Raw genomic sequence first — 17,535 nt, 5'->3', positions numbered from 1 at the left:
CCTCAAAGAGCATGCACAGAGAAGTCCAAATTAAACATGATTTAATGACTCGTAAATGTAAGTACACATTGATGGCCTAAGACACGAAACGAGCGGTTTGTGTGAGAAAACATACAGTATTTATATAGTTTTTACCTCTTGTAACGCACAGATCAGCCCTCAGATCACTTGGATGTGGCTGTGGTTACAAGAGGTAAAAACGATATAAATACTGTTCGTTTTCTCACACAAACCGCTCGTTTCGTGTCGTAGGCCATCAATGTGTACTTACATTTATGAGTCATTAAATCATGTTTAATTTGGACTTCTCTGTGCATGCTCTTTGAGGTGGTGACCATAGACCTGCATTATATGACTGACAGACAAGAACGGTTTGACCTAAAAATATCAAAATTAAAACTACTACGGAAACAAAGACACCTTCATCTTGGATGCCCTTGAGGTAAGCTAAAACATATCAAAAATTAATTTCAAAGTGAACTATCCCTTTAACAGTATTTGTGTATACTAGTTTTGCATTTTTTGTGTGATTGGCAAATGGCAAGCTTGACAAATAAAAATGTTACTACGCTTTATGGTCTGCAGAGACTTTTCTTCTACAGTTTTGACTATTTCACTAGTTTTTATGCCATCAAAGTGGTTTAGATGTGCTAATTATTCAGCACTACATTTCGTGTAAACCATTTTCCCAACAGTTCTGGGAACACACTTGGAAAAAACGCAATAATCTTGGTCTTAATAAAGATGGTCTTAATAATGCCGCGGTCAGACTAGACTTTGAGCATGCAAAATTTGAACAGACACTGCAACTGTCATCTTGTTTGAAACAGTTCAACATATAATTCAACCGAAATGTAAAAATATTCTACTTTACTGCAGATTTAAAGTTTGCATTCTGGTAATTTAGCTAAGATTTCACACCATACATATTGATCTTCTATTGCTCACGTATTCACATGATACGAATTTCGTAGGTTAGAGTTTACCAAACAAAGTCCAGTGCAGGTTCATCAAAATTGTGGTGTTTAGATGACATGATGTCTTGCCTCATTTGCCTCGGTCTCCTGCTGAATGCCCCACCTGGAAATATTTAATAAAACACAGTTTAAATGTATTATATAAACATATCAATAGTTACTCTGCAGCAGGTTTTTTTATGAGAGGTTTCATCATTCCCATCCTTGACTGAAAAATATCTTTTAAACTTTAATAAATTAGTTATTCCTTGTTGGCTGCAGTTTTAAACTTTGCTGACTCTGGGTATATACCACACCAAACTGGGAAGCAGTTATCCTGCCTCATCTGTAGGTCTACCAGATTTGAGAGCCTTACAGCTCTGACTAAAGCGAGAGTTATTTGCTCGCTCTCTGTTGCTATAATAATATTTTTTGCTTTTCATTCTGCTAAGATGCATCAGCAACTTACTGCAAAGTGTCAGGAGTGATAACTCATTCAAATGACACAAAATGTGTAATGATTGGGGGACACAGTCACCGAGTTTATAACCAACCTTGCTCTAACACACCTGTTTTTCTAACAGGTTTTATGTTCTTTTCTCAAATGTATAACTAGTCAATCTTATAAGCTTGATGAAGTCACTTACAATTTATTTCACTTTTTGTGATATTTTATAGCACAAAATTGTGAAGGCTACATTTTTAAGCACAGAGCAAAATTGGAGAGCGTGAAAATGACATTTAAAAAATCCAGAGGAACTTGGCATATCCGTGTTGATTTTATGATTTAATAGTCTTCTGCTATGAATTGAATCTTCTTAATTTCATTACAAGCAAACAATGAATGAATTTACTATCAATAACATTTTGTGTTTATTTTGTTATTGATGTTTGTTCAATATTTAAATACACAAAGAATAACTTCACACAAAAGACTGAGTCTCGCTGTATCGCTCAGGATGCACTGCAGTGTCTACTCACAGGCGCGATCCCACTACTGATCGACACGGGGACTTTGACCTGCTCCGTCTCCGACCTGGGCCGGTTCACCCCTCCTTAGGCGACCTGGTGGTCCCGGGCTCCCCCAGAATCACCATATCGATACCGAACTTAGTGCGGACACCCGATCGACATAGTCCACTGCAGTCCAGAACCCCTGAGCTCAAGCGATCCTCCAGTCTCAGCCTCCCAGTAGCTTGGACTACAGGCGCGCGCCACTGCACCCGGCGAGAGCTGCGAGAATCAGCGCTGCTACTGAATCTTCTAGTGGCTTACAGGGACATTTCAGCGCCATCTAATGCATGAAAACAGATAATATTGGGAGGCGACGGTACATTTTAAGTAGGCTATAATAGTTCGAATCTCAAAATTAGGCATACAAAGGCGTACATTTTAAACATAAAAAGTCTGCTTTTTTAAAGTGTAAATTGCAGGTTAACCACCACAACCAATTAATTGATTTGAAGGAGTCCCTTCTGGCGTCAAGCAGGCCTCTATACAAGACCAATATGTATAAAGCCAAGCCAGGTTGGAATGAATATGTTGAAGAGTTTCATGCGGAGGCTAGAAGGGCTTTTAACGCTTGGGCTGAGTCAGGTAGACATAAACATGGTCCCTTATTTGAATATAAGAAACAAGCAAATGCACGTTTTAAATATGCCCTACGTTTTATAAAGAGGAATGAGAACACAATGAGGTCGGACTCACTTGCAAGGAAACTGCAAAAAAAGAATCCAAATGATTTCTGGAAAGAAATCAAAAGAATAAATAATTGTAAAACATATTTGCCAACGAATATTGATGGTATAAGTGGCCAAGAGGAAATTACTCAGGTGTGGCAAAAACATTATTATGAGCTGTTCAACTGTGTTAAAAGTAATCCGCTTGCTGTAGGCATCATTGACAAAAATGAAGATGTGACTGTTTCCTCTCAAGAAGTCTATGATGCAGTTATGATGTTAAAAGATACCAAGGCATGTGGTATGGATAAGATATCTGCTGAACTAAAATTTGCGAGTAGAAAACTTTGTCCTCTTCTGGCAATGTGTTTTACAGGGTTTTTAGTTCATGGTATTTTACCTGAGTCTATTTTATCTGTGATCTTAGTGCCTATTATTAAAGACAAAGCTGGCAAAATAAATAGCATGGATAACTACAGGCCTATAGCACTAGCCAGTATTATATCCAAGGTCTTGGAGAGGACCTTACTGCTCAAGTTGGAACAGTTTGTCCTGACCATTGACAACCAGTTTGGTTTTAAACCTAAACATGGCACAGATATGTGTATTTTTGCATTAAAGGAGATTCTAGATTTATATAAAAGGCATAATTCTACCATTTTTATGTCTTTTATTGATGCCTCTAAAGCTTTTGATCGTGTAAATCATGAACAATTATTTTATAAGTTACTCAACAGAGGAGTTCCCAAATCTCTGGTGAGAATTCTGGCTTTTTGGTATGCTCATCAGTCAATGCATGTGAAATGGGGTAACTTTGTGTCTGCTCCATTCAATGTATGCAATGGAGTCAGACAGGGAAGCATTCTGTCCCCCTTTCTTTTTAATGTTTATATGGATGAGTTATCAAAATTGCTAAACAGCTGTGGAACTGGTTGTATGGTTGGTAATACTATCATCAACCACTTAATGTACGCAGATGATTTGGTTATCTTCTGTCCATATAGTGCTGGCCTTCAACAGTTACTGAGGGTCTGTTCTCAATATGGCTCAGATTTTGACATTAAATACAATGCAAAGAAGAGTAATGTTATGATTGTCAGGAGTAGGGAGGACAGGAAACTATTATTTCCTGTATTTTCTCTGTCTGGTATTGACCTTATGGTATGCGATGAGGCTAAATATTTGGGACACTATATAACTGAGGACCTGTCTGATGATAGGGATATTTATAGACAGTGTCGTATGATATATGCACAGGCGAATACGTTGATTTGCAAATTTTGTATGTGCTCTGGATCTGTAAAGATTGCACTTTTTAGAGCATATTGCACCCCGATGTATACTGCCCATTTGTGGCGGCGCTACAGAAAGAGCAGCATGCAGAAACTCAATGTAGCATATAATGACGGAATGAGGCTGTTGCTTGGGGTGCCGCGATGGAGTAGTGCAAGTCAATTGTTTGTCAGTGTTGGCGTGCCCACCTGTTCTGCTGTTCTGCGCAATCTCATGTACAGATGTATGTGTAGGTTGTTAGACTCTGCAAACAGCATAATTTCAACATTGACAAACCCGACCCTAAGTTCAGTCAGGTTCTCCTCTGGTATGTGGAACCATTGGCGTTTTAGCCTGTATGTAAACATGTGATATTGTGTTTTTTTTTTTTTTTTTTTTTTTTCTTGTCTGTTACTGTGTGTGATTGGACCATGTGTGTCCTTAATAAAGTTTTGATGATGATTGATGATTGATAATGTGTAAATTAAAGTGCTCAATTTGTATATATGTACAAATTTCTGTCTTAAAATGCGTTAAAATAACATTTATTGGGGTTTCTTCAAAGGTAGCATGTTTTTTACCGTAACTGGGTGATGACGTCATAAAAGGGATCATGCGGGCGGTAATGCACTGTGTGTGCCGGTTGAGGGAGAATAAAACGATTCGCGGGACTCCCGCAAACTAGAAATATTTATGAATAAAACATAAAAACGAATACATTTTTATTCATCTGTTGCAGAAAAGCAATAAGAACAACTAAAACAAAATAGAAACGGTTTACAGGCAGAGTTTCTATTTCTAACATGTCTGCAGCGTTGAGCGATGTAGCCAATCACAGACATATGTGTTGATTTCTTGAACGCAATAATGGCCAATCAGAAGCATTTACGATGGACTCCCCTCACCGCTCAAAACGGACTTTTTGTTCAGTGCTGAATTCTGTATGCTGGCAAATCCTCTAATTATAACAAACATAGTGTATATATTATGAAAGATTCATTGATAATAACAGATGTGTGAGATCGCGATGAACTGATGTCAGCTTTTTAGGAATTATTATGGGAGCGCACTTTGCGCGCAGTCATGCCAGACCATGCACGCAGTAGCCCGCTTGCTTTTATGTTATAACAGTGATCAGGAGCATGTATGCTGATGTGTATGGTGGCGACACGAAGGCTAACTTGAAAGTATTTGGAGGTACAGAAAAAAAGTATTGTTGCCGGCGGGAGAAAGTAATATAGAAAGTAGTTGAGAACGTCAGTTATAACGACCCACGTATTAAAAAATAGTCGGGTTTAAACCGGGCTCATAATTACAGTTAATGTGTCGGGCAGGGCCGGACCGGGCTCGGACACAGCGGGCTCGGGTAGGGTTTTGCTTGATTTTTTTGGGCCCGATCTAAGCTCTACCTCGGGTAAGTAACGTAACACTTACGGGCACGAATCAGCCGTTTGTCCTTGGGGAACTTGTGGAGCCTCTCCCCAGTTTTTGATGTATTCGTACATCCCGCACAAACACAATAGTTAACCATTTTTGCTAGCTAGGTCTCTAATATAACGTAACTCCAGGCCTGGAGCATAGACAGTAAAAGCTTGGAGTACCTTTTATGACGTCACGCCCAGCCTAGTGGAAGGGAGGGGGCGTGCTTAAAACCACTGTAAAACCTTTCTTATACTGTCTATGTGTAAAACGCACCAACTTTTCATATTATAGTCAGCATTTTGGTATAAAAAACATAAAAAAACAAAGGTGGGCGGTTCTTATCTTTATGTTTAGTAAGCACATTGCATTATCTTCGTGAAAAATTTTACCTGCAATTTACACTTTAAATATGGTCTCTGCAAATGTAAGAATATAGCATAATGTGATAGGTAGTTTCAATAAAATTGAAATTTGAAAAGATTTCAATCTCACTGTGTGCTCTAATGCTTGAAAACGTATTTGTGTGGTTACTACTCAAAGAGATGGAACCCAGATGACCGCTAGTTGGCGATGCATGATCCCTAGTTGGGCCCCATTAAGACCCGTGAAATCCTGCATGAAACCCATGAGTAAGTTGCTGAGGCTAACATGAAATCCGTGGACAAACCCACTTACAGCCCGTATTTCAGCCCATGTAACCATGTAGTACACAAAAAAAACTAAAACTGGGACCGAATGAGTCTTGCGCATGTTGCCCAGTTGGGGCCCACCTGTTGAAAAGTGCCATATGAAATCCATGTGGGCAATTGGCATGGGGCCATTATGTAACCCGCGGAAAATCCCATATAGATCCCATTTTTCAGCCCATTTCACAATCATGTTGGATTGTTGTCTATGGATCTGCCTGAATTGAATAATCGCGGGGACGAGGGTCTGTCCAAATAAACTTCCCTCGCTCAGTTGACGAAGTTGAGCGCACTTCAAAATGTCGATGAGGAAGTGCTATAGGGAAGTTTGCGAGTGAATGTCTAAAAGTGGAGTTAAACGCAGCCCAAGACCTCAAATAGCCAATGTGTGTTAGATAAGAGAGACATCAAAACTGTGCAGTGTTGGGGGTATTCAAATCCCAAGTCACAAAAAAGAATGTCACTGTAAGACTGGAGAAATTAGAAAATGCCGGGCCGTTTGTTTGAGGAACGACTAAGACAAAGGCTTTAACATTTGATTAATATTTGAACTCTCTCTTGCAAAATTAACATCCCCATCCTGGACAAAGTCTCACCCGACCTCAGTGCCGTCTCAATCTATATCTCTTTCCCTTGACCCCCTCTTCTTCCCCCATCCCTTCTCTCTCTCAAGCTGAGGTCACCCTGAAATTCACCCAAAAATCGATATGGTTTTATGTGAACAATTATCATACAACACTATACATTTTTGTTAGCATATAATTTGAAATGTCTTAGTGCGACTGGTACAATGGTCTTGTCCCCACTGAAGTAAATTGAAAGGTAATAAAGTTTTTAAGAGTTTAGAGATATCTTGCTTACAGAGGAGGGTGGGTCTTTCATGCAAATGACATCCTGTCCTCAAAAGGTGTAAACTCTGGAGACCGTGATTAATGCAAATCCCCATTGTTAGCACATTTCCATTTGAAAGAGGTTTCTGTCTTAGGCTGAGTATTTAAAGAAATGTGTCAAGAGACTCAGAGAAATCATTCCGTAATGCTTAATGTCTTTCAGACTCTCAGCATTATTATGTATACTATTTTCCTGAGTCATGTATGCATCTTTTACCCTTTACTTCAGAGCATTTGATGTTTTGTATTGATTATCTTTGAATTGATCCTGTAATTGGCATGATACACTTACCTGACTAATAATAAATTGTTACATTTGATTTTATTCTGACTTACTCTGAAATTATTGATAGTTGATTACGTGTATCCATTGTTACCGCAGGTAACGGACTAAGCTGCGTCAGGTTAGTAACGGACTAAAGTCCAGTTTTAAGTGGAGCACAGGGCACACCAACTGCGATTCTAGAGATCCATGTTAACATTTGGCACTAGTTCAAGTGTACTTAGTGTAAGTGTACCTATTTTAACGATCTAAAGTGCAAGGCGCAAGTGCACTTAGGGCGTGTCCGAATCCACTTTTGCTAGTTTAACAACGGGGAAAATGGTTGACGCGCCTGGTGCATGGTCTAAAAGGGTTGTGCCTATTCTCTTAATAAGTAATGAGTGTGTGTTGGGGCGTAACATGCCATAAACCAATCAGTCTCATCTCTCATTCACTTTAAAAGCCAGTTGCGCTTGCGCCATGACGGATTCGCTATTTACATGGCGGAATACATGCGGAATTACTGAATGCTTCTCTAGCGAGGAAACGGATCATCTATGGCATAGATGATCCGTTTCCTCGCTAGAGAAGCATTCAGTAAGGGGACAAAGTGTTTGCGCATTGTGGACCCGCCTATAGGCACATATTACTAACGCGCTCTTTAAATAACAAAAAAATTGTGCCATTGACTTTAGACCAGGGTTGAGTTGGTCTCTGGCACAGTCTATTTCAGTTGCCTCAAAATAGCAACTCGCCAACAATGCGCCTGAAAACACCTCGTTTTCAGACCATGTATGGGCGCACAAATGGGCACAAATGCATTTGCTATTTAACCAACAGCAGGATGTGAAAATGATAACTGCGTCGGGCTGAAACTAGCAAAAAACACTTGCGCCTGGCGCCGCATTGCGCCGAGTGTATGATAGGGCCAGACGTAAAGGCTAAAATGTTGATTGACCAATAAATAGGGTGAGCCTTACCTCTATTTTAATGTAATGTTACTCAAGCTAAATGTACGTGGGAAACCATGGCATGACCAAACCAAAGCTACTACCAGAGAAGTAACGTTGGTCGGCTTGTATCTGTAGTAGTGGTCATGACCTCTGACTAGAGATAGTGTTACTTTAATCCAAGTGTTTAGAGATCTATGGGGACTAAACAAAATACTTTTAGATTGAGCAAGAGTTAAGGTGGCCTTCTAAACAGTAGTCAATTACCTCTGTCTAGTGACCTAGACGGAAAAGTTTGTGATCTTGGGCCCACATAAAAATGAAGGCCGGAGTGAGGACCCTATGCGACTTTGGCACCCGAATGAACGGGTATAATAAGAGTTAAATAGAATAATCAAATGTGTTGCTCAACTATTATTTAAATGACCAATAACCAATTGGCATTCCAACCTAAACTCGAGGTCGTGATAAAATGAAGTCAGATAAACGTTTAATTGGAATTAAATTACTTTGCCACGCTGAAGACAGTAACACGCAGTGAACCTTCACCCGCTTATCGGAAACTGTCGTTGGACCCTTAGATCACGTAAAATAAATCACCAATCATTTTCCTATTTATCATGTACTCTTTTCCAGAAAGCAAATTAAAATTTTCAAAGTATAGGCTTTGTATTCACTTTTAGACTGTATACAGCACTAAAAAACAAAAACTTTTAGATGACAAAGAAACCCTGGTAAAATCTGTTTTATTGTTTGTTTTTTATCGAAGAACAACAAAACATGAGCTCAGGTGCCTAGAGGAATAAGGGTTACAGTTATTAATATAAAAATAAACAGACAGAAGAAGTAAACTCATAAAAATATGAAGTACCATCCGCATTCCGCCAGTAGACCTGCAGCTTTTACTATAAAACAACACATTAAACAGAATATAAACACCCAACCATGACAGAAATTTACTTTTTTATTGAAGAGTAATATTTGCAATCCAGAATACATTTTGAGGGGCATTTTACCTTTATGAGGGCATTTTTGTTTTCTAACAAAAAATGAGAAAGTCTCACCATTAAAAGCCATGTCCCAAGCACACAATTATAATGTTCTCATTATAATGTTATGACAGCCTATATGACAGGACAACATGTTTAACGCAATCTTGATGCAATGGCAATAAAGGCTTGGAATTTAAATTGAATTGAAATGAACGGTATTTTCCTTTTTTGAAGTGATTCCAACCATATTTCAAGCAATTCAAAAACATCATGGCGAACAGTGCACATCTGAAGTGTCTCAGCTGAAGGAAATAATCATTTATCGGCTTTAATATATCGGCCAAATTTTCTCATCGGGCAAATAACGATAATATTAAAAATGAACATATATCGGCCGATACCGATATGGAGGCCAATATATCATGTATCCCTAATATTTTTACAGATTTTTGTACTTATTGGTTTATCAGTTCTTAAATGTGAACTGATAAAGGGGATAGCCCTAAATTAATGCATTTGCAATCATTTTGATCACAAAATAAAATTTTCAACAAAAATACAAGAATATCAATGTAGTCTAATGATTATTAAGGTCTCAAAAAGTAATTAAAGCAATTAAAAATCGGAAGAGTTTTACACTAGGTCAATGTGCCAATCCGTCCAATCAACTTGAGGACACCACATCCAATTTCAATCATACGCCTGTTAAATAAATACCCATTAGGCACATTTAAATTTTTTATTTAAAATAAATGCCTCTCTGAGATGTTATGAGATGGAAACAGAGCAAAGAATAGGACCAGAAAAAGGATTTAAACTGGTTGGTTGCGCCAAAAGCAAAATCCCTTATCCTTACACTCCATGCCACTGCTCCTGTTTCAGATTAGCTTCTTTTGTAATTTTGTCTGGCTCAATGTTGGGCAGAGTTATAGAGTAATAAAAAGCCTCTGGCACTGGTGGCAACTGTAATCATCTACTTGGTTAATACTTGGCTTTAATGATGAGAGTCAATATCATGGCACTTTTTCAGGGTCTTAGATGAGAGATTGTGGATGTCTGAGAGTCTGGGAAGGGTTTAAAGCCAAGTCCTTTCAAGTATTGAACCACTTTTCCTCCCCAAGGATGTTCTACTTCTCTTTGAGCATCTGCATTCCTTCCCTCTTATCTGCAGTAGAAAGAATTTCCTTATGGAGATCTGTACCGTCCTCTACTGAATGAATGACCACCGTAATGAAGGTCAAACCGATACTAGCACAATTAACACATCTTTCTGCACTGGTGGCGGTTGAGAAGAGACATGATCCCACTGTAAAGTGCTTTCAGTGCAGTATAGGATCTAAAAGAGCTATATTATTCATTCAGCATATGCTAAATAATAGTGTATAGCGCACGTTTACATTGAAAAATAATGGAAAAGAATTGCAGTTAAATGGGAAAATGTGTTCTGTGTGAATGTCAATTTGGACAAAAAACACCAACACTTTCTCAATGTGTCATTTCTATGTTATTCAGTGTTACTCAATATCAATATCAATAGGCCTACTCAATATCAATTGTGTATGCTATAGACCTATGTCCAGTGCAACATCTAATATAGCATCTAAAATCTTATTTTCATTCAGACAACAAATTAAATTTACTTTACTTTTAGTCTGACTGAAGAAAAACACTGCAAAAAGGGATATCTTGTTAAAAAAAGAAAAGAAAAAAGGAATATGCCTATTATCACTTTTACTGGCAGGTAATTGGACGCCCACAAAAAAAGTCTATAGTTTCTAAAAAAGTCACAGGGAACTTTTAACCGGTAATCTTTGTTATTAAAAAAAACAATCACGCGTGGCACGATGAATCTCAGATAGGATCTTATAATGTATCTATTTTTTTCTATGACAGAGTCACGATTTTCAGGATAAATTTCACTGCATAACAAAAACCTCCGTCTAAGGCAGAGCTTCACCCATCCTGCTCGAGTCTGGACCAATACAGAGTGTCATCGGTGATTCTCGGAGCCAATGAGAGGATACGATTCCAGTGATCTAGCGAAAGAGAGATGCGTCCGTCCATGTAACGGGACTCCTTCACATCTGCGTTTACTGCCATCAGCCACAAAGCCCATGCTCGCGGAATCGAGTGTAATATAAACTTTAAGGTAAAAGCTCAATTTTATCTCTTGCATTGATGGACATTATTGGGTTATTTGGACTTGGTGGTGCAAATACTTATGGTTGAGTAGTGTGGATAGTTTATAAATGTATCATTTACACAGCTGTAGCCTTCTTGCTAACGCGTTTCTTCCTCTTTTGTTGCAACAAACAGAAGTAACGTTAACGTTAATTCACGAAACACGACAACGCTTCGGTTTGGTCATTTTATATGTAAGTTAACGTTACTGACTTTTGAAAAAAGCGACATGAGGAACGTTTGCATGCGGAAGAGCTGGAATCGCTGGATACTATTTTGGCTTTGCTTGACTAGGCACATATAATGGTGATGCACAAACACGATGTCTAGGTTTAAGACTCTTGTTTGTTTCTCTTTCTTTTCAGATGCAGTTTATGCTGCTTTTCAGCAGGCAGGGGAAGCTACGTCTTCAGAAATGGTACGTGCCGCTGTCTGACGTACAGAAGAAAAAGATCTCCCGTGAGGTTATTCAGATGGTGCTGGCACGCAAACCCAAAATGTGCAGTTTCCTGGAATGGAGGGATCTGAAAATAGTCTATAAAAGGTTAGAAAACGACACGGAATGATAAGGACTGCATGGACGGAACTGCAGATCCATTGTATTTGGCACTTTCCATAATATGGTAGACTTGGGTGTTCCCAGACTTTTTTATTTAATTTTTATAAAAAATTAAAGGCACAACTCCCATGTCTTTTGTGTTGTGAGGCATATTTGATAAACTATTATCTGACATAAATCAACCTAGCACGAAAAGTGGCTAGTTTTAAACACTTCAAATGTCTGTATATCCCCTTTAAAATGGTGAACATGGTCCGTCCCATCTTAGAGATCCTGACCTTCTCAACTGTATTCAGCAATTGACCCTTCGCTAAGCCTTAGTTACTGTTGCTACGCCTGTCAAGCTTTCGCGGCTGCCACGTCTATTACAGTGTGAATGCACCGGTGTCAGACATTCCCAAGGAGATATTTAGTAATTTTTGGCGAACCATGGAAATATCTGAGAGAGCAAGGCAAAAGGGACAGCAGTATGCATTCGAGGGATATATCCACGACATAATATGCAACTTATTAGAGAATAATTTCATCAAAATTGAAGCTAAAGCCTATAACGTTAGGTCCCAGCGCAAGTAGCAGCCGCCTCCTTAGCAGACCATTCAAATGGGAAACACACAAATTGAACAGCTATGTTCATGCACAGCAGAGTAAGTGAAATGTGAAAATAATCTAATAATTACAAATCAAACAGTTTATCCATCAATCTAAAACCGGGAGAGCCGCGATCGGATTGGGGTAAAGTTACAGGGGTAACGTAGTAGGCCGTCCGCCGTCGATTAACAAAATGCTGAAACATATTTTAAAGTATGTCAGTGAGCCTCCGTCTTGCCTTTAATCGTCTTATGTTACGTCCAAATATATGCATTATGAAGAAGCGCCATTATTTCCAAGCAATAGGCGTTTTTTTTGTTGTTAGTCCTGTCGACATTTAGTTGTGAATGGGTCTCCACACTGCTTGATCCACGCCCGGGATTTCTCCCCTTTGGCTTTTAGGTTTCGGGAAGAGAAAAAATGCCACCCCACTGTCCAAACTTTTAGAATACCGGGTATCAGATTTGCTCAATCCATACGCACAACGCGTCGGCATGTTTCCCTCGCTCGAAAGCTTGACAGACCTCCCGCGCCTAGTTACGGTTGCTAAGCCACAATTGGCCAGTGGCGGTTTTCGGGCGTGGCTTAGCAAAGGGTCTTCAGACCTTTTACCATCATGTCAATTGACCCTTCGCTAAGCCCCGCCCTCCATAGTTACTGTTGCTACGCCTGTCAAGCTTTCGCGGCTGCCACATCTATTACAGTGTGAATGCACCGGTGTCAGACATTCCCAAGGAGATATTTAGTCATTTTTGGCGAACAAGTGAAATATCTGAGAGAGCAAGACAAAAGGGACAGCAGTATGTATTCGAGGGATATATCCACGACATAATATGCAACCGATTAGAGAATAATTTCATCAAAATTGAAGCTAAAGCCTATAACGTTAGGTCCCAGCGCAAGTAGCAGCCGCCTCCTTAGCAGACCATTCAAATGAGAAACACACAAATTGAACAGCTATGTTCATGCACAGCAGAGTAAGTGAAATGTGAAAATAATCTAATATCAAATCAATTTAAATCAATCAGTTTATCCATCAATCTAACACCGGGAGAGCCGCGATCGGATTGGGGTAAAGTTACAGGGGTAAAGTTAACGTTAGTAGGCCGTCCGCCGTCGATTAACACAATGCTGAAACATATTTTAAAGTATGTCAGTGAGCCTCCGTCTTGCCTTTAATCGTCTTATTTTACGTTCAAATATATGCATTATGAACAAAGAACCGCCATTATTTCCAAGCAATAGGCGTTTTTTTTTTGTTAATCCTGTCGACATTTAGTTGTGAATGGGTCTCCACACTGCTTGATCCACGCCCGGGATTTCTCCCCTTTGGCTTTTAGGTTTCGGGAAGAGAAAAAATGCCACCCCACCGTCCAAACTTTTAGAATACCGGGTATCAGATTTGCACAATCCATACGCACAACGCGTCGGCATGTTTCCCTCGCTCGAAAGCTTGACAGACCTTCCGCGCCTAGTTACGGTTGCTAAGCCACGATTGGCCAGTGGCGGTTTTCGGGCGTGGCTTAGCGAAGGGTCAATTAAAACAACAAAAATGTTCAGTCCATTGTAGTAAAGAAGCATTTCTTTATTACATTTATTTCATTAGAGTCCACTTTTTTTCAGCGGCCTTGGTTCTGGAAATATTTCTACTAATATTTCATAGGGATTTTTGTAAAAGTTATCGTTAAAGAGTTAAGCCAACCAAACCAACTACAAGTTGAATCAAGCCATTACAAACTTGGATGCGAAGCAAAAAAATATTTGAAATTTGGGGAACAAGAAAAAGGTACAAGACTGTGTCCTTTAAAGCTTTAATGTAGGGAAAAACTACAATCCCATAAAGCATTGTGAATGAAAGTTATGATTGTATATTATGATTGTATTTACAGGCACAGACAGTTATCCTTATTACTTACTTGGTTTTTTATTTGTGGAAAGTGCCATTTCCTGTGGTTGAGTTTATTTTTTATATTCACATTTAACACAAATGTAATTTGTTGCAGTCAAATCTCAACTTTCAGTGTATTTTGCCTAGTGCTACTTTAATTACAGTATATAAGAGAGTAACAGTCATATATCTTTGATATTGTCAACAAGGTAAATAAGAAAGACTGCTTAGAACAAAAAGATCCTGTTTTTGATATTTTGTAACACTGTGTAACTTTGTACTGTGTCCCGACGGAAAGAGGAACAGAGAAAAGCGTTTCACTTTCTTTGTACTTTTAGTAGCCTTTTTATGAGGTGAGCTTATTTTGCATTTCAGATATGCCAGCCTGTACTTTTGCTGTGCTGTGGAAGACCAAGAAAACGAGTTGATAACCCTGGAGATCATCCACAGATATGTGGAACTGCTGGACAAATATTTTGGCAGTGTGAGTTAAGACTTATGTCAGCTTTTGCTTTTCAGCCTCAATGAGCTTTAGAGGAGTTTGGTGGTTTTGGCTTGTTAAAGTCACCATGAAATCAAAAATCTTTTTATTTTTTTATATTTTTTTTTATACATAATGTTACTGTGCTTATTATAAATGATATATCCATGCACATCATTATTTTAATAAAATTCATATGCCCTTGTAATCTTTTAATCAAAATCTTCATGACGTATGTCTCTTCAGTCGGATATACAGTACTTCACAATAGGGAAGAAAAGACTATCGCAACTTACGTTTCATGCTTACTTTAGTAATAATTCACCCAAAGAATGACAACTTGCCCCTCATGTTTAAAAAAAAAAAAATATATATTTAAACAGGAAAAGATTAAAGACATTCGGGCCTGACTTAATATAAAACTGATTTTCAAAGCTGTATGACTATATGACTCCAAAAGATCCCCATTAAAACATAATAAACTAGTCCATATTGCTTGATTTCAAATTTTCTGAAGCCTAATGATAGCATTGTGTGAGGAAAAGAATGACATTTGACCATTCAACTTTCACTTTCATTGTATTGAAAAGAGCAGCTGAGCAAAATAAAAGAAAGTGAAGTTTTGAAAGGTTTTGAGTAAATAATGTCAGAATTTTCATCTAACTATCGGTATTCCTTTTTTAAACCAATGACCAGTTCTGTTGCTATATTTGAACAGTTTCGGTTAAAACTCTTGCAATCGCTCATTGTTAAACTCACTGTGTGTTTGAAAACCAGGTGTGTGAACTGGACATTATCTTCAACTTTGAGAAAGCCTATTACATACTGGATGAGTTTATACTGGGTGGTGAAGCCCAGGAGACATCGAAGAAGAATGTTCTGAAGGCCATAGAGCAGGCTGACATGTTGCAGGAGGTGAGGAATGCACAAACTACTCATTCTAAACGTGCTTGGGAAAAATACTGGCAGTTTTTTTAGTATATGAATGGACTTTCTTTGATTTTTACCTCTAACAGGAAGCCGAGACGCCACGTAGCGTTCTGGAGGAGATTGGACTGACATAAATGTTGAGGACTAACAAACCAACCAAAACTCTAACATATATTATTTTCTTTTTTTCTGTGGGCATTTTCTCTATATCTGTATTTTAGGTTAACATGCAAAAGTGTTTAAAAAAAATCAGCACTTCCTGTTAAGGTATTGATGCCTGCATTTCTACTGCCAAACATCTGAGGGAATCGAGCTCATCAAAAAGTGAATCTGTGCCACTATCTTAGCAGTTATGCAAATTTCCCAGTGTTTGACTTTGAATTCAGGTTTGGATCAGTACATGTGTAGCAAAGATTAGCGTCAGCATCCCCACTTTTCCCACGACGTCTTCTCTGTATTAAAACATTACCTCTTACCTTCAGCTGCCTTAAAACACTCTTTTCCAGCTCACACGCAGTTTGCCAGTATTTTTTGCAACTCTCAGTAGATCCAGTAGAAGTCAGAGGTTCAAGACCAAGACTTGCTGAAGTGTTACGGACCAAACATTCTTATCCAGACGGGGGAACAGAGATAATGTAAACTAGACATTCAGAATTTTTTGGCATAAATTCAATGATTGTATTGACTAAGGCACAAGTAAACACCAGTATTAGTGAATTCCTGACCAAAAACACTGTAATAATTGGTTCCTGTGAACACTTAGTTGGTTCAGGCATATCAGACATTTGCCATTCATTAGTTGTTTAATTTCTAATGCCAAAGAATTTTTTCCACCGTCTTCATGCCTTTTTCCCCCATAAAATCATCTTTGTATGCTATTGTATTGGACTGTTTGTCAGACTTACTCTTGAAAAAAAAAAAAAGTCTTTTGAAGCATAAAAACAAACAAATGCTGAATAAAGTCAGATATCGCAGCGTTTTGTCCAAATCTTTGACGATCTCTTACTAATAAAGAACATAATTTGATATGTATAGTAATTTTTTCTTGTAGTTGGCAACAAAACGCATCTAAATCAGCGGTCTCATCCTTCTTGACTCCAGGGCCCCCCCTTTGACAATATTCGAAGGCTTTTCTATTTATATGTACCTCTGGTACTTCTATAGAAATAAAAATAAATAAATTCATAATATGATGTCATCTTTATTTTAGTGGGGTTTTTTTTCAGCATTTTAATTAAAATTATGTTAATATAATGACATTTTTAGACTTATTGAGGCCCCTCTGAATGTTTGCTGAGGGCCTCTAGTGGGCCCCGGGCCCCTTTGTTGAGAACCTCTGATCTAAATGCATCCCGATCTTATTGTGAACAATTAATTAATGCATACAATTCATTTTGTAATATTTTTTTTTTTTTGAGCCCATACTTTTTAATCAAAATGGCGACATCTGCTTAAACCCCTATTTTTTACAATCAACTCAAGCTCACATTCAGATCTGTTTCCATCCATTCAACAATCAATAAATAAAACCAATTTGCCACCCAACGCTTAATGGGTCTCATTCATGAAACACGAGCAGAACGAATTTTTGTGTAAATCGTGTGTAAAGTGGTTCTGGCGTAAATTTTCGGATTCATTAAAATGTTCGTATTTTCCAAATGTTAGTTGGTACACAAGAAATCTACACCTGCTCCCAGCCACGCGTAAATAGTGCGCTTAACACCCGAACGTTTTGCTCATTAATAAGGCTGCATTTTAATTCACCTTAATCGGGTACATATTTACACAGCATTTTGAAA

At 38.4% G+C, this 17,535-nt stretch overlaps 1 protein-coding gene across 1 annotated transcript; it reads left to right on the top strand.

Annotated features, from left to right (window-relative positions):
* The first annotated feature begins 11,154 nt into the window (after positions 1–11,154).
* Positions 11,155–16,897, top strand: ap1s2 (adaptor related protein complex 1 subunit sigma 2). Its single transcript, XM_056252724.1, has 5 exons — positions 11,155–11,258; positions 11,656–11,834; positions 14,701–14,809; positions 15,584–15,721; positions 15,823–16,897. Exons 2-5 carry the CDS (start codon positions 11,656–11,658, stop codon positions 15,868–15,870), a joined length of 474 nt encoding a protein of 157 aa, XP_056108699.1. The 5' UTR covers positions 11,155–11,258; the 3' UTR covers positions 15,871–16,897.
* The last annotated feature ends 638 nt before the right edge of the window (positions 16,898–17,535 follow it).

The sequence above is a fragment of the Rhinichthys klamathensis genome, unplaced genomic scaffold, assembly GCF_029890125.1.
Source record: "Rhinichthys klamathensis goyatoka isolate OS25496 unplaced genomic scaffold, OSU_Roscu_1.1 h1tg000098l_1, whole genome shotgun sequence".
NCBI classification, from domain to species: domain Eukaryota; kingdom Metazoa; phylum Chordata; class Actinopteri; order Cypriniformes; family Leuciscidae; genus Rhinichthys; species Rhinichthys klamathensis.
This window is presented reverse-complemented; position numbering and strand designations above follow the sequence as displayed.

What these genes read in the sequence shown, in the direction of transcription:
- ap1s2 (XM_056252724.1), top strand. Translation starts at nt 11,656, where the DNA reads ATGCAGTTTATGCTGCTTTTCAGCAGGCAGGGGAAGCTACGTCTTCAG. An exon ending in TGGACAAATATTTTGGCAGT is followed by an intron (nt 14,810 to 15,583) that starts GTGAGTTAAGAC and finishes TTTGAAAACCAG; the next exon opens with GTGTGTGAACTGGACATTAT. An exon ending in AGGCTGACATGTTGCAGGAG is followed by an intron (nt 15,722 to 15,822) that starts GTGAGGAATGCA and finishes TACCTCTAACAG; the next exon opens with GAAGCCGAGACGCCACGTAG.